At 41.0% G+C, this 20762-nt stretch overlaps 1 protein-coding gene across 2 annotated transcripts; it reads right to left on the reverse strand.

Moving 5' to 3' along the window:
- Window positions 1-246: 246 nt before the first annotated feature.
- Window positions 247-4006, reverse strand: SNAI2 (snail family transcriptional repressor 2). 2 transcript variants are annotated; one of them, XM_003801631.3, is made up of 3 exons: window positions 3676-4006; window positions 2365-2910; window positions 247-1449 (listed from the first exon to the last, which is right to left on the reverse strand). In XM_003801631.3, exons 1-3 carry the CDS (start codon window positions 3752-3754, stop codon window positions 1268-1270), a joined length of 807 nt encoding a protein of 268 aa, XP_003801679.1. In that variant the 5' UTR covers window positions 3755-4006; the 3' UTR covers window positions 247-1267. The 2 variants fall into 2 exon arrangements, with proteins under 2 accessions (XP_003801679.1, XP_023363764.1); XM_023507996.1 differs by lacking the exon at window positions 3676-4006 and having other exon boundaries at window positions 250-1449; window positions 2365-3029.
- Window positions 4007-20762: the final 16756 nt, after the last annotated feature.

Here is a 20762-nt window from a genome sequence, read left to right on the forward strand (position 1 = left end):
TAAAATGATAAGCTAACAAACTACTGTCATAGGCTATCTTTTCTGAATGTGACAGTATTATCTTAAGAATAAAAAGTACTGGCAGTTTACTTTCTTATAATAGAACACATAATATAATGCATAATGAAATGTATAGTATACATAATTTATTTTTTCTTAATAACAAAAGGTATAATTATTTTTATAATGGTTTGATACTAGTCCTAGAACAAGTAAAGTCTCTGAAAATAGTAAACAAACAATAGATTTTAAATCAAAAATGTTTATTGTAAAAAAGACCTCAAAAATTGTTTTTTAAAAAAGAAATATTGAGTTCACAAGTCTTCAGATTGTTTATAGTCATAACTATAGACAACATCTCACTTTCATACAAACTCATTCAATCATATAAAAATAAACACAAATTTACACGGACTCATCAACTATACAATTAATTAAAAAAGGCACTTGGAATAGGTATTGTATTATTGCATTTATCATCTGCATTTAAAATGGTTTAAGTACATTACTGAATTTCTAAGAATTGTCTCTTGCACTTATTCCCATCTTGAATAATTTTAGAAATCATTAGAGTTCTTTTAAAAAATAAGAAATGAAGCATGCACCAGGAATGTTCAAAGTTAATCTTTCCCTCCTCCCCTAAGGCACATACTATTTATTGGCAAAAACAAAAAAAAAATACTTTTAATACATTCGCTTGTTTCTCGATCTTTTTTCTCTCTTAAAAATATACTTTAAAGCATTACAGGTAATAAAAAAAATAAAAAAGAAGGCCTTAGTTCAACAATGGCAACCAGACATCAGACATGGAATGAAGTAAACTTGGAATACTTTATAAGGCACCTGAGATAGCGTCTGGCAGATTCTCTTCTTATAGGAAATTCCATTGCAGACTCTACTACAAAGCAATACTGTTCTTTTCAGTTGAAATGATTTGGCAGCAATGTAAATCTTTGCATTCTCTCTTAGCAAGAAAAGATGCAATGTGCTTTTCACTTCATCTTTGAAGAGAAAGGTTCTTATCTTTTATTATCTCAATCTAACTGTCAGTAAATATATAGTAATTTTCAACTTCACATGGAAAGGATTAACTTTAAACACATGGATTCCGTGCTCTCGCAGCATTCAGTGTGTGCACGTGTGTATGTGTGTCTATACATATTATTTGGTCGGTAAGCACAAGAGAAAATGCCTTTGGACTTTAATTTGTCATTTGGCTTTGGAGTGAAGAAATGCATTCTGTTTGAGTAAACATTGATTGCGTCACTCAGTGTGCTACACAGCAGCCAGATTCCTCATGTTTGTGCAGAAGAGACATTCTGGAGAAGGTTTTGGAGCAGTTTTTGCACTGGTATTTCTTTACATCAGAATGGGTCTGCAGATGAGCCCTCAGGTTTGATCTGTCTGCAAATGCTCTGTTGCAGTGAGGGCAAGAGAAAGGCTTCTCCCCTGGGGGTGAGGGTGGGGGATGAAAAAGAAAGACAGTCAGTGTTTTCAGAGGAAACATAAAGTCAAATAACATTAATAAAAATCAGTCACATTACCCTCCCCAAACGAGAAGCACTAAAACTTGATTAAAAGTCCCCATGATAGACATTTATCATAGCATGTGGCCTTTTAAGGTAAATTCGAATGTTGCATTAAACAATCCTACACTGAATATCATCGCTGCTGCTAGTCAGGCAGAAATAATGCACATAGTTCTAGGACTTTCACTTATTAAAGCTTTCTGCTTCAGCAGGTGCAGCTAATGTTGAGTGTTGCCCAACATTTCCCAATACCTCCCCTTTTCCCTCTTTCCCTCTTCTTATGACTAAGGAAGTGTAAGTGTCTTGACACCCTGCAGGATGATTTTATGCTAGGAATAAGAAATTCAGAACCAAAAGGAAATAAAAAAGACATAGAGCAAATTTGGTTCAACTCTGCAACTTGCTAAGGGGTAATAAATATCACAGCAAGAATGTAATTAACAGAAAACTATAGGAAAACTCTTCATCTATTTACCAAATCAATTGATTAAGATAGCAACATTTGTATTTGCTGATTAGTGGGGGCAGTTCCACAGAACACACATCCAAGCACATCTTTCCTGATTTTCTAACTGATCTTTGAGACCAAACCTCCTGAATCTACTTTCCAAAGTCTAAATGCTGTTTGCAGTTCCTGGAGCAGAGGTTGTTAGCAAGAAATGGAGTACTTTGTGCTCTAACAACTTTCTGAGTAGTCAGGAAGTAGCTATCAAGGACCATCCATCACTGAAAACACTGTGTCACTACATGCAAATCCTACAGCCAGCCCAGAGCTCTGTTCTATCAGAGATTAACATTCCCAGCTGCGGTTTTTTTGGTTTTTTTTTTTCCTTACCAGTATGGGTTCTAATGTGTCCTTGAAGCAACCAGGGTCTGGAAAATGCCTTTCCACAGATCTTGCAGACACAAGGTAATGTGTGGGTCCGAATGTGCATCTTCAGGGCACCCAGGCTCACGTACTCCTTGTCACAGTACTTACAGCTGAAGGATTTCCGAGACTGGGCATCACAGTGCAGCTGCTTATGTTTGGCCAGCCCAGAAAAAGTCGAATAGTTCTTATTGCATAAATTGCACTGAAACTTCTCAGCTTCAATGGCATGGGGGTCTGAAAGCTTGGATTGTAGTCTTTCCTCTTCATCGCTAATGGGGCTTTCTGAGCCACTGTGGTCCTTGGATGAGGTGTCAGATGGAGGAGGGGGACTCACTCTCCCCAAGGATGAGGGGTACCCGGAGAGAGGTGAGAGGCCATTAGGCAGTGGGGAGTGGAACGGAGCCGTCGTAGTCCACACGGTAATGGGGCTGTATGCTCCTGAGCTGAGGATCTCCGGCTGTGGGATGACAGGCATGGGGTAGCTCTCATAGAGATATGGGGAAATGATCACTGAAGGAAAGAAAAGGAAAGAAATGAAGATTAAGGTAAAGCGACTGAAATATCCACATCCACACGCACATAGGATACTGAGGAACACACAGTTTTCTAATGAAGAAGACAAACTCATTGAGAAGGACATACTCATGGGTCAAACATTCATTTCCACCCTGGCGTCTGTGGGGTTATTGTACCTAGGGCACACACAGTCTGACAGCTTTGCAGAGCTACAGCAGCCTCCGAAGTCAGGGACTGTGGCCACGCCAGCGCCTTCACCGTCCTCATTGAGGGGGAATAACCTAGACAGTGTTTTTAAACATAGAGAAAAGTTGTTTTCCATTTTATGCATGGGCTACTTGTATTATGACCATGTGCACAAAGATATACGTGCATCAGGCTGCCTTCTAAGGAGAAGGAGCCTCATTCCATGAGAAAAGCAGTCATTGAACATTTATGTGAACTGTGCTGCTCGTCTTCACACACAACAACACATCCTGCGCGTACACAAACGTTAGAAAAGGAAGCTGCCAGAGTTGAATAAAAATTTCCTTGTCAGTAGTTAAGAACTGAAAACGTTTTGAATTAAAATTTACTCTTAAATGATCAAAAGAATAGACACTCTCTTTGGAGACGCTGTTTAAAAGGGAAAAGCAGCTGAGTCTTTAGCTCTTTTGTACTAGCCTTTGAGTAGCAACACTCAGATTCTCAAATCTATATCTTTAACGATTTACAGATACATAGTTACAGATACACTTAATTTTTTTCCCCCTTTTTTACCTGTGTGTGTGTCCAGTTCGCTGTAGTTTGGCTTTTTGGAGGCGTTGAAATGCTTCTTGACCAGGAAGGAGCGCGGCATCTTGCCGGCGGGTCCAGCGGCGCCGGCGCGGATAACGGTCCGGCGGGAGGACGGGCCGGGCCCTACAGCATCGCGGCCGCGGGGCTGGCCAGGGCCGCGCTCAGGTGCGGCGGACGGCGGGCGCCTCTCGAGTCGCCGGGCTCCTTTACGAACTGAGCCTGCTGGGGCTGGGAGGGTTTTTTCCCCTGGCTTTTGCAGGAAGGATCCAATCACAGCCGAGAGGTTCAGATTTCAGCTCCTCCCTCTGGGACAGCTGTGAACAGAGGAAGAATCTGTTGTCAGACTAAATTATTCTGGTTCAAAATGGACTGTTTTTCAGGATTTCAGTGAAGAGAAAAAAAAAGTGTTTAAATATTTTCAGGAGAGGTAATTTCACTTCTTTCGCGGCGCCAGTTGTCCGCGCTCTCCGAGAGCCGGTCGGTCGCCGGGGCCGGGATTCCTGCCCGAGGCCGGCCTGGCTTCCAGATGTGGGAGGGCGGGGAGGGGGCAGCGCCAGGGGACAAAGTGTGCGCCGGGGAAGGCGAGGCCGTCCTGCGACACCAGGCCAGCCGCCGCTGTTAACGAAAGCCTATATTTGGAAGTGGCATTTGGAGAGGTTCGACTTACACAGAGCCCAAATAATTAACTCCTGGCTCTTGAAAAAGGCCCTCTGCGGCGCGAAGACAAAGGCCGGGCGAGCGGAGGCCGCGATCCCGGCGGGGCTGCCCGGGCCTGGGAAGCGCCGGGCCGGGGCGGGACGGTGCTGAGGTCCCCCGGGCTACCACAGAGCCTGAGGCGGCGCTTCCTCAGGGAAATTAAGTAATCATGTCACTGTATTAGTTATGGTGGCAAGAAAGAAATGCAGAGGAACTGGGAAACTGCAAACAAAAAAGGAACGCTGGCCGGGAGTTGGGGGGAGGGGCCAAACTGTCATTTTGGAACCCTGGAAATTGTCTCACAAACAAAAAGTTGGTATCCTTTCAAGCGTCACAATGTATTTTTATGGGGAAAAAAGCGTGCCTGGGTGTTTAGAGACAGTTATTCAATTCAAATGTTCATCTGCTTTTCCTGGTGCTTCTTGGGTCTGTACAAAGTCATCAAAATCCACGTCACTATCTGCCAGTCTCTTGTATTGTGTGAAAAAAAAAAAATACTCCTGTGAGTGCTGGTTGATTAAAGTTTTGAGAAGCTAGACTGGTACCAGCAAAGATATCTTGATATTGTACATGGCATTAAATGTAAAAATACTGCAAAGTGGCGTAGAGTAAAAAATGTCACCCATATTTTGAAGCATCTCTATCCATTTCAGATTTTTACCCTCTACTTTTTGCTTAGAGATTAAGGAAGAATTTGCATGAAAATCACTCTTTTTTCTAACAGGTGTTGAAAGAAAAAAGTGAAAAAGGAAATAATAGTGGTGATGTCAAGACTTCTAAGAGAAAAGTACATTTTCAGGCTGGGTGGCTTCTTCCTCTTGGAGTGAGAAAACAGGACTGTGTGTGTGGGAGGGGTGAGAGTCGTCGGCGTCTTCCCCAGCTAATTCCAATGATTCCTCTTATTTCTTCCAACAGTCGCTAATTTAGGTGTCAAACAGGGAATGGCATTTAGATGAACCCTGATGTTAAGGGATCTCTATCTGTAGGAGACAGGAAGGTATGAAGACACACATTATATTTCTCCTCAAACTGTAACTGGAGGAAATATCAGAGCCAGTTTTCTGAGTTTGCTACTTTTTGTGAGCATTTGTTCAGATTTAGGCACATAGGTTTATTAGAACTCATCTTCTTTACCCCTTCCACCCCATTTCCTGAAAAACACACATTTTGTTGGAGATCATGTAGAGAAAACACACTGGGCGGCTTTTACTTCCTCCCTCTGCAGCATCTGTCCCCAACAGAGAAGAGAGGAGACGTTGTGGTCTTTATTTGCTGGTAGTTAAAAAACAAGACAATCTGCTAAAATGTCTATTTAAAAACTTCAATCATAAAGCTTGACAGCAATTCACTATGCCTGAAAAAAAAGCCTGAATTTGGTTTCCAAAGGCATAACCGGGAGAGCCCCTCTGCAGGAATGGGGGCCCTACACAAGTCTGCGTCACACCACTGCGCCCCGGGGAGCGGACAGTGCTGGGCCGGTGCGGGAGGCATGCCATTGCACAGCCCCGCGTGCTGGCCAGTCGCACGCAGGCCCGTGTGAGGTCTGGCTGCTGTCTGAGGAAGGGAGAGTCCGCGTGCTGATAGCGTGAGTCACAGACTAAACAGGTGCTCTGCTCAGACACAGCGGAGGGCACTTGGCGCCAGAACCGGGTGGTGAAAACTCACGCAGAAAAGTCAAGGCCACACCCAAAAGCCAGCTGCTGGGACTCTGCAAAGACAAGACAGAGGTTTCCTTTTCTTCTGCCAGCCGGAGGGCTCACATGTGGGAGCTAGCTGTGGTCATTGACTGAAAAGACTTTCTCTTGTCCAGAAACAGAAATTTTTGCAAAGAAAATGGGCACTAGATTTTAAATGTTCAATTCTGGAATCAAATAGAAATCAGCCAGTGACTGAGAGGGCAAAACAAACACAAGTGTGTTTGCTAATGTGAGGAATCAATCCGAGGTTGGACTGGCATTACCTGAGGAGACTGATTGGAGTAGTCCTGAAAGGAAATGGTGCTTGTCCTGAGAGCTACTGTGGACGCGGCCAGCCTGGGGGAAGCCGTGGGCACAGGTATGTTCAAGGCAGGCAGGCAGGCAGGCACAGGTTCCGCCCTTCAGCTCCCAGCAGTTTGATGTAGGGTAGGGAGAAATGAGGAAACCTGATGACATTAGGGAAGCTTAAAAAACCCTGCTCTCTAGGCCTTCACACCACTCGGGGTCCTTTCTCCTTCCTGATTTCTGTGGATGATTCTGTGGTAGTGTGGGACCCCAGAAGCCCATGTAATCTGATTCCCTAATTGCCATGACATGATGTAACTGACAGTCTCATTTTCTCTGTTTTCTGTAGAAGCTGACCAAGATAACTTGTGAACAACTTTGCTAATTAAAGGTCTGGGAGTTCAGGGGAGGCTCAGTCTTACCCACAGGCTTCCTGGAGCGGTGGGGTTCCTCCTGGCCCCACACTTTTTGACACATTCTTGCCTTACCAAGTAGGGAAATAAATGAGATTCACAAGCTTTGGGAATGCACCTTGGATCTGTTTACTTTGCACAGACATTTGTGCACATTTAGCTGTTTAGGAGTGCAGGTATTGACTGTCAGATTTAGAAAACAGAGTGAGTGAAGCAGGGAGGAATCACAGTGTAGTGGATGCTGAATACTCCCATCTTGTGCTGGGTCCTGCCTCCAAAATGAACAGTGTCTCTTTCCAGCTTTGGTTTGTAGTACGATGACCCTTGGAGAGGGCAGTAATAGCCTTTCAATTGATGGCATATTTGTAGACCTTGCATGATATGAAGTTAAGAAATATCTGGCTTTGAGATCTGGAGAATATTATAATGCATTACAACATTCAAAATCTATTTAGCTAGGAACAAAGGGTTTATTATATGTAACTTGATTGAATGACATAGATGTGATGTCATTTTGTAGTTTTGTACATATATGATATTTGCATCCCTAATTCATCTTTCAATTCAATCTCAGATAAAATAAGCCAAGACCTAAATGTTTCCTTTTAGTTCCTGAGCTTCTCTATCTGGAAGTTATGTTTAATACTTATCCCTAATTTCTTTCAGAACGATTTAGGGACAAATATTTTCCTACATGGAAAAAAATTATCTAAGTGGTATAGGATTCTGTTTATATATTCTGAACTGTATAGTAAGGAGAGCCTCTTTGCAGTTGTGGACGGACCTCATGTACACACTTAACATACATACATATATCTAAATGACACCAGCAAGGCCACACATGAACATGTGTATGTGAGAGAGAGTGAATGTATCTAAATTGGGGTGAAAAGCAATAGTAACAAATAGTGATATCACGGAGTCCCTTTAGTGTTTAGGAATCTCTATTATTTCCTGTATGTTCCTAGGGCCATATTCACCAGTTCATAGCCACTAGCCTTGTACATTTGTTTGGGTTAGCTCTACTCCTGATGGGTCACTAAGTACCATTAAATATGATTGGCAAATACTTAAGATCACCTCAGAAAGAAACCTTAACTTACGGACAGCATTTTAATGAGATCTGTCAAAACACTTGTATTCAGAATCTTATTCTTAGTTATGTTTTTATCATCTCATTTCCCTTTAGATGGATTTAGTATGATTAGTGTATTATGCAAAATAAAAGATAATCATCTCTTCAGTATTCTATTTGTGTCTTGTGGAAAGTGTTGATGATCTTATCTGTAGGATGACTTTAGAAAGACTGCAGAAATGTTGAAATTATCTATGTGATAACTACAGCTCAGGCATATGTGGTTGCAAAGAGACACCTATTGGTCAGTTGTGGAAGATGCATTGCTTTCTCCCCCCCCCCACCCTTTCCATAACTTTTTAACAAGGTCTGCCACCTAGTGGAACATAGGCTGACTTTACACTAAGAGCATCAACCTGACCTTGTTTTGTAATTGCCCCAATTTCAAATGAATGTCATTTAACGTTTTTGAATTTATCCATGTATTCATAACTTAAAATGACATATTTTTGTTTGTGGAATATGCATAAAATTTATACAACAAACTGTTTTTGATTTATAAGAGAGGCCAGAAAGGCTGATGTTCACCAGTTTGCACAGTCAGGAAGAAGGAAGTAGGCAAAAATAGCTGGAATTATACTCAAAAATAAGTGAGCACCTTTTGAGACTTATTTCCTATAAGTCTTTTCTTTCTTTTGGCTTATTTCTTATAAGTCTCAAAATTATGTCATGGAGACATAATGACCTAAAAGGCAGAGGTATTTCTGAGAAAAGTTGCCAAGGCTGAGACCAGTTTTCCAGGGGCATTCAGAATGCAGGTGATGGAGCTAGGATCGCCACTCTGCCTTGCTTTGCTGCTGGGCTCTGCTTCACCACCTGCTCCCAGTGCTCAGGTAGATGAGAGACAGTCAGATGCAGCAGTTAGAGGAGCTGGAGGCAATGGTAAGAGCTGCCGTTCTAAAATGATTCATATGAGTTGGCCAATATGCTAAGCACATCACAAACATTATTTTAAGTAATCTCACCAAAGTAGTTTATTTTCTAAGGCAGATATCCCTATTTAGAGATGAAGAAATGAAGACATGAGATTTAATTATCCTGGTTAAATCACACTACTGGTAAGGAGTAGGTAGAGGTGGGATTTGAATCTGTTTAACTTCAATCCTATGTATCTCATCATTCTGTAGTAACTATAATAACACATCACAAGGGTGGATTAGACCCATGACTAACTGTAAAACATAATTCTTTCTTTCCCCCATGAGATGATGCTTACACATGGGGTCTGTAATCCATCCTCTACTCACCACTGCCTCTGCCCTGCCTTTGCCTCTTCTCCTAAGTCACTCCAGGTCATGGTTGCTTGGTTTCAGACTTGATGCCAGTTGCCTCCAGGTGTTAGGTGTGACTTCTGAGAAGACATATGGAATAGAGTCCTAAGTGTCTAAGTAGCTCTCTTGTCTTTTGGTCTGAAAAGGTGGTGGGCTTTATTACCTCAGTCTTTAACAGGATTATGCAGGGAAAAATAAAGCCATCAATGAAGAACCTCTGTGTCCAAACATAATGAATTTATATAGTCTGAAAAGGTCTCTCTCTTCCTTTTGTATGTTTGCCTGTGTGTGGGCATGAGTGTAAGTGTATGGTGTGCCTGCCTTGCTCCCAGTGTGAGCTTCCACGGGGTTCACATGTGAGTGGACAGGTTTGGTAACCTTGTGAGTTGAGCCAGTTTGTGTTCATTTACAAGAAAGACTTTAGATACTTCCTGGGGAGAATGTTGTACCCAAGAACAATAAAGTGCAGAGTTGGATCCACCAAGTTTGACTCTACAACAAACCCTCAGTATCCGAAGAAGAGTGTAGGTTCTGAGTATAGGGATATATCTAGAACTTCAGTAAGTCTTTTGGCTGAGCACCCAAAAATGCTATGGGGAAGCAGGTATGGAGCCCAGTCAGTGAAGCTGAAATGTGACTTTCCTTGAACTCTTTTAGGCATTAGAGAGTAGACCATGCTTTGTGGGAGTACCCTTACCTCCTACAGTGGGAAACTGAAAAGCACCATTGCTGGAGGGCCCTGGGTCCCCAGTGGAAGTGGCAGTGCTGCCGTGGACTGAATATTTGTGTACTCCCAAATTCTTATGTTGAAGCCCTAACCCCTAAGGTGATAGTACTTGGGTTTGGGGCCTTTGGGAGGTGGTTAGGTAATGAGGGTGGAATCCTTGTAAATGGAGCTAATGCTTTTCCAGGAGATACCAGAGAACCCTCTCCCCTTCTCCCATGTGAACATCCAGGAGGAAACAGAGTGTGAACCAGGATGCAGCCCTTACCAGATGCTGCACCTGCCCGTGCTCTTATCTCTGACCTCCAACCTCCAGAAATGTGAGAAATAAATTTCTGTTGTTCGTAAACCTCCCAGTCCATGGTACTTTGGTGCAGCAGTCAGAATGGACTGAGAAGGTGAGAAGTGAGGGCCCTGCAGATTGTCTGGGTTTCTGCAGAAGTAGAGGGAGTTCCCTGCAAGGGAGCAGAGCTTCTGGCAGAGGTATCTGGAAGAAAGGGTGGTGCACATCAGAGGCAGGCATGGAGTGGGAGGGGACCTGTGTTTTCTGCCCTGAACTTAAGTGCTGGCCCTGTAGACACACATGGAGCTGCAGGGCTCCAGAGCATCAGTGCAGGGTGCTCCCATCCTGCTCACACCTGACCCAGTGGGAAGACAGGGCAGCCGTCACCTCCACATTGAGCAAGGCCGAGGGCCTGCCAGCCATGTTTGCTGGTGCCACTGCTGAGTGTGTGCCTGAGTGAAAGTGTCTTTGCCTGGCATCCCTCTTTGGTTCTGGGCCTTGGATCTGAGTGATCCACATATCTATCTGCATATTAAATTCAAAAGCCTTTAAAACAGCAGGCTGTGAGGCTTTGCAAGACAACTGAGAGAAGCAATGTCTGAGTCACACTGTGAATGTGAGGGCTCCCCCATGTTGATCTGGAGTCACCAACTCATTGAGCCAGTTTCCAAAAGCAACCTGGGCCAGAGGTCTCAGAACACAGGTTAGGGGAGCTTCCCAGGTATCCAGAAGCATTTTGTTACTTTAATCTGTCTCATAAACATTGACCATCACCTACCAGTCAAACCTGATTTCATCATTTGCTAACCCAGTCCCTCTAAAGAAATCAGGAGCCTGGCATGAAGTTCCCAGTGGCTGCTTGGATTTACCATGGACGGACTCTTTTGCCCAGATAGAAGCACCTGTTATTTTATATGCTGAGTTTTTCAAAGTAGACATTTTAAAATATTATACTATAGTTGTTTGAAAGGAGACACACACGTATATACATGCACATACACACATATATACGCACATACACACAGCTTACAGGTGGCATCTTTTCTAAATGCACTTTTTGGCCTTGCACTTAAAAATGAAAGTTTTGCCTTAAAGCCAGAATGATAATGGGAAAGGAATATTGCCTTCATTTACCCCCTTCAAATTCCGGTGCCCTAATCTTGGATATAAACCTTTTTCTGGCACTAAAGTGAGCTGACAGTGTCAGATAGTTGTTGGCAGAAGAGTGTTAACATTTAACATTAAATTGTTGTCAGTAGAACTCTTGCCAGCAGTCAGTGGTGACTGGCTGCTTACAGGAGTATGAGCCCTTTTAGGGGCTGGGTTGGCTGGTCCCTTTTTCACTGTGCTCACCTGGACAAGCATCCTCCCTTCCCCATCCCTGCCTAGCACAGCCTTACAGACCCAAACTCTATTGAGGGGATGGAAAATATTATCGTGCTTTCAAAGTGAAGGCCAGAGGCATGCTGAAGTCATTTGGAAGTGATTATGGATGGAAGTTAAGTACATGAGAATCCTGAACCCTCCAAGTCTCTGGAGTCTGTGGAATTAGAGCACAGTGATGATGAGTGAGTAATGATCTAGAGCCAGCAATTATACAACTGTACTTAGGAAGAGTGGAAAGGGAATTTGAGTCTTAAGAAGATACTTAGATGAAATCATAGAACACTACAGCAGGGGAGAACCTTAATGATCTAGCAATATTCTCCACCCAGCACCCCCCACCTTTTTTTCCTTTTTGCCTAGAGAGAGTAAGCACAGGCTTACTTAAGGGTATAATTCTCTGCACCATGTAGGTCAGATCCAAAATATGCTGACTTTCAAGGCAAGACAGTAGCAGATAGCATCTGTGGAGCCCCAGGGCAGACATCCTATTATTTGAAACTGTAATTGATCAGCTTCTGTAAATGCTCCTTGAGTGCCTTTAAAGAAATCAAAATAAGAATAAGCAATCGTCTCTATTTCAAAAGTCATGTGCAATTCAGTATCCCAACATGTTTTGCCCTCCCCCTGCCCTATGAAGTAGGACAGTTTAATGCCTGTGGAGTTTATTCTACTGGGGACATCTGCCTTGTATATTTAACTTGGGTTTCCATTTTTACACTTTTGCACTGAGAACAGTAGGTAAAATTAATAACTTTAGAGCAAAGGCCAAAGGAGGACTGTTTGCACTTCGCAACCCACACAACTCCAAGTGCTGTATCATTTGGCAAAAGGAAGAACTTATCATGAAAAGGGCTAATATGTGCACCTGGGTTTTCCTGAGTCCTCATTTTCAATTTTCTCTTTATTATTAGCTCAACTGAATTCACCCTGTCTAGAATTTACAACTGAGTGAGATTTAAAAATAGCATAGTTGGTCTAAAGCAGTGGTTTTCACTTTTTTTTTTTTTTTAATCTCACAGCACACTTGAACTTATGGCTAAACTTCTTCAGCACACTTAAATTATGTTGATCAAAAAAAAGGAGTTAAAAATATACTTAATGTTCTTTAAACTTCTTTCAAAAATAATTTAATTAATGATTTTTAAAAATTTTCATGGCACACCTAAGATTCTCTCAAGCACACCAGTGTGCTGTGGCACACTGATCAAAAATCACTGGTCTAAAGAAGAGATACCATGAATTATGAACCCCAAATATAAGGTACAATGATGTTCCCAAAGTTGGGTTGCAAATTTTCAACTCCTGACCCCTGCCCTAAAGATACCAAATAAACCCATGGCCTAATTGTAGCCATGAAGAAGTTGAGAGTGCCGGGTCCACCAAGTCCCTTCTGTGTAGACTCTACGGGTACTGTTGGGCTCAGAATAATAACCCTGCCTCCTCCACACACAACTAAATAGCCCTCATTCTAAAGTGATAATGAAATTGTATCGAGTTATGTTAAGCATAAAAGGCATTCCAGGTAATCATATCTTTCATCAGGTAGGTTATGGCTAGGTAACTTCAGTCTAGGGGAAACCCAGAGCCAATTTGTCAGCATCATTCTCATGACAAAAAGCAAAGTTGTACTTGTGTCTATCAGAATAGAGACTTTATGCTAGAGAAAGTCACCCACAAGCCCAAGGGTAGGCACTGATTTGATGCAATGATGTTGAAAGTCAAGAGAGCTCAGCATGAAGGGCACCGGTGATGTGGTGACAGCAGGATTAAGCGTGTGAAGAGCAGATGGGTGTGCACAGAGGTGGAGGCTGCAGGGCAGCTCTTCTAAGGACACCTGCGAGTGGAGGACAGCAGAACCCTTGCGCACTGTAGACACTTCTCTCAAGTAAGGCAGAGACTGAGCAGTAGAACTGCAGGGTGCTGCAGATGCTGCTCTCAAGTCAGGCAGAGACACAGCCGCGGAGCTGCAGGGTGTTGCATACTGTGCTCTCAAGTCAGGCAGAGACACAGCACTAAAACCACAATGCACTGCAGACACTGCTCTCAAGTCAGGCAGACACAGCCCCGAAACTGCAGGGCGCTGCATACTGTGCTCTCAAGTCAGGCAGAGACCAAGCAGCTGTGGAATGTCACAGGCAAGTTAAATTAACTGTTCAGCTGATTGTAGAGAACCAATTTGGAAATATTTGGAAGCTGGTCTTAAGTATTGTATAATTCTTTCCTGAGAATAGTTTTTGCTTCTGTTGTCTTCATACTTGGAATATGAGGGTTGGAGAGTCCCACTATACATTGGTGATAGGTCTAAGTTTAAGGACTTTTAAACTGAGCAGAACAATTATTTGTTGACTTCCAATTATTTGTAAGTGGGACAATAACAGCCCTATGCTGACTGGGGACATTATATCTGATTAAGAATGCAGTGAAGAGGAGCGGTGCCTGTGGCTCAAACGAGTAGGGTGCAACCACCATATGCCGGAGGTGCGAGTTCAAATTCAGCCCCAGCCACAAACTGCAAAAAAGAATGCAGTGAAGAATAACATGGCATAGTCTGCACAACCATTAAATTCCACCACTTTAGAGATCCGTAAGAACCACCGACTCCGAGGCTCTTTAGGTGCAGATCTGAATAATGATCGCTGCCACTAACTCAGAGACCTTGTTGGCCAGAGGGGAATTTTGGTGACTGTCTGGCTGCAGGGAGCTGCTGCAGGGAGCACCCTACATAGAGCAGTGGTAAAATGCCAGCCCTTTATCAAGGGTCGACTGTGTACTGGATACTGTATTGAGCAATTCAACAGGTTTTGTTTTATCTGATCCTTTTAACTCAGTCCTGATAAAACTACTGTGTTGCACGTGGGCTGCCGGAGTGAACCGCCCATTAGTGCGCGTCTGAATCCAGAACCCGCTTGCACTTTTGGGCCTGGGCATTTCAGCCCCTGAGACCGGCCAGCGGAGGGGTCGAGTCAGCACTCTCACTGCTGGAGATTGCACAGCAGACCGAGTGACTCTACTCCATGGCATCATTTTGTTATAAAAATATTTTTAAAAGGAACTGTATGGGCGATTTGACATCCAACAACAGCAATTTCATTTTAGAAACATGATTTTTGACCTTTTAATGCCATGATTCTAAGGTGACTCTACCTTTTGTTTTGTTTTGTTTTGAAGCATCTTAAGACAGGCAGGCATAGAAGTTGTTCCAGGGCTCCTTTCACATAAGGTCCTGTCTCTGCCCTTATTTCTGTTAGTTCTCGGGGTGGTGTTATTTATGACTGCACAAGAAGGCATTTGGAGCTGAGCCAAAATAAGCTAGTGAGACTTTCTGTTATTTTCCTGCCAAAATGTAATAATACAGTAGATCCTTGTTAGGACATGAATAATCTGCAGATTTGAATATATTACTGGTCAACCTATGTCTTCCAAATATAACAGGGACACTTGCCAAAGCCTCAAATAACATGATTAGTCTGTGATACAGGCATTAGTCCTATTTCTTGGGACATGAGTTATCAAGTACAAAGGTGTAACAACAATGAGTGTATTGCTTGCATAGACTTCACTGCATTGTAATGGTTTAAATACGGTGACCAGATTTTAACATTGGTAAAGCGGGACACCTTTGGGGGGGGGGTGCGGCCTGGGGGCAGGGCCTGACAACAATGCAAACTTTGATAAGCAGTTCTCAACAATTATTTTTTATTAAAGTTTAAAATTATAAAATTAACAAAAATAATATAAAACACATATCCTGGCAAAATAGCCACATGGCAGCCGAAAACTTATATTCCCTTCCTGTTCTCCCATGTTCCCTAGCTTGTCATGCATTCTTTCCAAAAATTGGGGCTTTTTTAAAATGCCGCAAATGCAGGACAAATTGTTAAAAATCTGGGCTGTCCTGCCAAAAGCGGGACGTCTGGTCACCTTAGGTTTAAAACAAGTACTGAAATGCGTATGACTGAGATAAATAGGTCGGAGGGAAATGGCTAGATCGCAATGCCCCTTTATTTGTTTAAGGATGGTTACGGGGAGCTTGTACCTTCTACACAAGGAGGTGTCATGGGGCTTTAGAGAATTTGATTTATATACTTGACCATTATTTATTCAACAGACGTTTATGAAATGCCAAATCTAGATGCTGGGGGAAACAATAGAGGGGAAAACAGAACCCTGATCTCTGGAGCTTGCAGTTTAGGCGAGACCACACCTATGGAGCATATGTCAAGGGTACAAGTCAAATCTGCAAAGTGTAGAACATAGATATTTTGGCACAATAATCAAGTAAATGAAGTGAAAGCTATGATGATTGGTTTGATGTAACCACGTCAGATTGTATAAAAAGAAAATCAGCACATTGTACCACACATATGCATGAATGTATTCATGATCTATGTGTATTTGACTTAATAAAATAAAAAAAAAATAGAAGGGAAACATGAACCACAAAGTATAACAAGTGGGATGACTGAGGATGTTACAAAATTATTTAGCAATAAATCTGTCCCCTTGTGAAAATTAAGATCCTCCTGTGATGAAGTGATGTTTGAATTAAGTTTAGAAAGCTGAGTAGATATTAGCTCTTTGGAAGGAGGGAAGGGAGAGAAGTGTTCCACTAATAGAAGGAGTGGTGAGTGGAGGGACCCCATGGGCACCTGGGGACTAAAGAGGCCAGTGCCAGGACAGGGGGACATGGGAAGGGCTGCCACAGGCACCCAAGGGGGAAGGGCTGAATCCAACAGGCCCTTGCTGGCTGTAGTGAGGAGATTCTCTTTATTAAAAGATCAATGGTAAATACTGAAAGAAGTTTTATGTGTGAACATGTAGTTGACCTTTTGTTAAAAAAAAAAACATTAAATACATGTGTGTTTAGAAATAAAACACCTTTCAAATAGTCTAGCTTGATAAAAAAAGAATGTTAATCTTTACCTCCTCTTCCCTACCCTTCCTTGGAAGCATCTGTCTTTACTATCTCTCTGTATTTCTTTGAGTTGCTGGGGGTCAGCTTCATGAGTTCAAATGGCATCCCTCCATTTATCAGTGTTAAGCAGTTCTCCACCATGAAGGACTGGAGTGGAAAGCTCTCCTTACTCTTTCTTCCAACAATTTTGGGTATTAGATTTAAATTTTTACTTTTAGCTGGGCACAGTGATGTGCATCTGTAGTTCTTGCTACTCAGGAGGCTGAGGCAGGAGGATCCCTTAAACCCAGGAACTTGAGGTTGCTGTGGGCTATGATTGTACCATAGCACTCTGGGTTACAGAGTGAGATTCCCATCTCTCAAAGAAAAATAATTCTGTTGGTTTACTTCATAAATTTTAGTTAGAAAATGGCCTTGATTTCTGTAAATACATAATAAAACTTAATATCAGTTAGAGGTATTCCTTCCATTTTATTCCATTTTTTTAAAGATTATTTAAGCTATCTTAGGGCCTTTTATGTAAATTTTATTAAAAATCTTGCTGGGATATTTTTTAATCCCAAATAATTTAATGAAATTTACAAATAACAGCATGTCATATACAACTTTTTCACATGGAAATAAATTCTTATTTCTTTTTAGGTCCTATTTCTCTCATTTTTTTTAACTTTTTTATTTTTTTGAGACAGTCTCACTCTGTTGCCTCAGCCTATCTCATAGCAACCTCAAACATCTGAGTTCAAGTGATTGATTCTCCTGCCTCAGCCTCTCAAGTAGCTGGGACTACAGGCACCTGCCACAACTCCAGCCTAATCTTTCTGGGTTTTACTAGAAATTGCATTAAACCTATACATTAATTTGAAATAATGGGCATTTTCACTATGTTGAAACTTTCAATCTATGAATAGGGTAGAAGCCTCTGTTTATTTAGTTCTTTACTTATCTTTTTCAAGTTAAACAAAAATCATTAATACAGTTTTATGAAATTTTAAACATTTATATTCACCTAAATATTTATCATTACCTTTGTGGAGAATAATGGCCAGCCAAATGAGAATAAACCACAACTCTCTACTCAAACTTTGATGGAGCAATGGAGTAGGCTACCACCTTAGTGTGTATAAAAGGAAAGACTTCAGGCCCTGCTGTTTGGATGTTGTTGGTGCTGGGAAGCTGCAGGTGGAATAAGGTGAAGCAGGACATCTTATGTAATTGGTTTGGGGAGCATATTTGACTTTCTCTCCCTGGTTTTAAGTTGGAAGTGAGGATGACTGGTCTCAGTGGGGGCCAAGTTGGCTCTGTCCAAGTCTCTGCAGAGATTGTTTGCTTTTTACAACTGGTTTCAGGTCAGTTCTAAAGTAGGGTGACCAGACGTCCTGCTTTTAGCAGGACAGTCCCTCTGCGTTTTAAAAAAGTCCCCATTTTTGGAAAGAATGCACGAATGGGTGAGAGAACAAGAAGGGAATATACGGTTTTCGGCTGCCATGTGGCTATTTCGCCAGAATATGAGTTTTATATTATTTTTGTTAATTTTATAATGTTAAACTGTAATAATAACAAATAATTGCTAAGTGATTATTGAAAACTGCTTATCAAAGTTTGCATTGTTGTCAGGCCCTGCCCTGCACTGTCCCCTGCCCCGCCCCTCCATGTTGTCCCACCTTACCGATGTTTAAATCTGGTCACCCTATTCTAAAGGCTTATGTAGTCTAACCATGGATAGTTCGTTTATCCAGTCTCTGATTTTGTTCCTTATTTTTTCTTGCATCTTATCTTAGTGTTTTCTTTTAGGATCAGTTTTTTTGTTTTCCAATAAAGCTCTCTTGGTAATAAAAAATATTGTTTCTTCTATTGGAAAAACATCATTTTTTTTCACCTCAATTCATGAAAGATACACACTAATTTCATTGCTTTGCAATTGAATTTGCTTTAATTTTTCTAATTTCTTAAGTCAGAAACTTTCATATCATTAATTTGAAACCTTTTTTCTCTTCCAATATAAGTTTTTAATACTTTATATGTTCCTGTCAGCACTGTTGTGGCTATATATTTATACATTTTGATATGTGAAATATTCATTATCATTTAGTTAAAAATCTTCTCTAATTTCCCTTGTGATTCCTTCTGTAATCCATTTATAGTTTTGTTGCAGGAAGATGAGGCCCAGTGGAAAGAAAGAACACCCAAACACCCTGTGTATAAAAGAAAAGGCTTTATTTCAGCTGGTGGAGCTTATGGCATAAAATAATTTGAAATGACTGTACTCCTTGACTGCTTCCGTCTTTCCCCTTTTATCTCTAGTCAAAAAGTTCCAAACCACAAGTACCTTTCTCATTGGTCAGTTTGAATCAAGTGGGAGATGCTATTCCAAACCCCACAGAACTACAAGATTTCACAAAAGTGGAAATTTCCAGTTTCTGGGAAGTCAAGTCTACAAATTCCCAAGAGCTGAGTAACCATGGAGAGGACCCTGCAGGTGTATCCTTGTGGTCTCCTTGAGAAGACCTGTTTTCCTGGAATCACCTTTTTTGGGTATCTTCTCTCAATTTATTTTTACATTATTTTCCAAATACTTGAGATTTTATGGATGTCTTTCACTGATTAATTTCCAGTTAAACTATTTGGGGCCAGGTTTCAAACCTCTGAAATGATTTAACTTAGTGAAAGCTCCATGCCCTTGGAAAGGATTTATGTAGTGCTGTTGTTGGCTGGACTGTTCTATTTAAGAGAGTCAAGAGGGCTGCTTGTATTGTTCATCCGTGCTGAATTTTCTACTTTTGGCTTACAATTACTGGAAAAGGAGTACTGAGATCGTCATTGATAATTGTGTATTCCTTTCTCCTGTAACAGCTACAACTTTTTCCTTCCTGTATTTTGAATTGTGTTGCTAGTGCATACATCTTTAGGGCTCTTACATGCTCCCTGCCATTGATGTCTTTATTGTAGGAAATGGCCCCTTCTTAACTTTTTCTTTTTTTTATTTGCCTAATGTATCTTTTTGCATACTTTTCTTTCAATTATGGGTATTATTATAATTAAAGTATCAAATAGGCTCATGCATTTTTATCCAATCTAACAATATCTGTCTTTTAAGATAGGGTGTTATCTTGTGAATTTAACATGATTTTGGACTTATAGCTCAAGTTTTAATATGCCATATTGCAATTTGCTTTCTAATCTTACCATTTGTTATACTGTTATAATTTTATTTCTACATATGCTACATTTCCACAGTATGTTATCATTGTCTTTTCATAACTGTGAATTATATTTTAAGGAGATGAAAAATGAAATAAATGTACCTTTTATATTTACTTTTACTTTCTTTTCATTTTCTTTATACTTGTGGAAATTTCCTTAATATTTCTTGTAGCACAAGTGTGCTGGCAATGAATATTCTTTTTCAGAAATTTTGTTTCCCAAAAGGTCTTTATTTCATCTACTTTATTTTCTTTGTGTGACATACGTACTTTTTGTCTTATACAAGGAATTTCGTTCACATTTTTTTCAGTACCTCTAAACATGTTTTTATTTACTATAGGGAAATAAACAACTATATAGTTGTTACTTTGATTTTTTTCTTAATATAGAATACTATTACCTTAATTATTAATATAGTTATTAATTAGTTTGTTTATTAATTATAGTTTACTACTATACTTTCTTAATAGAGAATACTAATTACTAACACTTTCTTAATATAGAATACTATTACCTTAACTATTAATATAGTTATTAATTAGTTTATTTATTAATTATAGTTAACTACTAATATACTTTCTTAATAGGGAATACTAATTACTAATACTTTCTTAATATAGAATACTATTACCTTAACTATTACCTTTATTGAAGTAATGAACCAAGCAATTCAATTAGATAAAGAGAGGAATGAAAAAAGGTAGAGAGCTAGTGGAAAGGGGAACTCTGAGAAGTCAGTAATTTGAAGTCTTATACAATTTAAGAAGATATGTAGGGAATCAGATAAGGATAGAGGAGCACAATCAGAGGGGGAATGCTGGGCTGACTCTAGAGGTGTGGCAGTTCTGAGCAAAGCAAATCCAGGCCATTCTATGTCAGGGAGAGTAAGCACACATGGCCTGGGACGCCAGAGTGTGGGCAGATTCCACACAGATACCAGGAGATTCCAGCTGATCACAACACTTGAGGGGGAGAAGAAAACAGCAACTCAGGTCCTCTGGTCTTTGTGAAATGATAGTAGTGACAGAGAGGTCATTATAGCACTCGTGAGGAGGGGAAGAAA

The sequence above is a fragment of the Otolemur garnettii genome, unplaced genomic scaffold, assembly GCF_000181295.1.
Source record: "Otolemur garnettii isolate 467f Iridium unplaced genomic scaffold, OtoGar3 scaffold00215, whole genome shotgun sequence".
NCBI classification, from domain to species: Eukaryota; Metazoa; Chordata; class Mammalia; order Primates; family Galagidae; genus Otolemur; species Otolemur garnettii.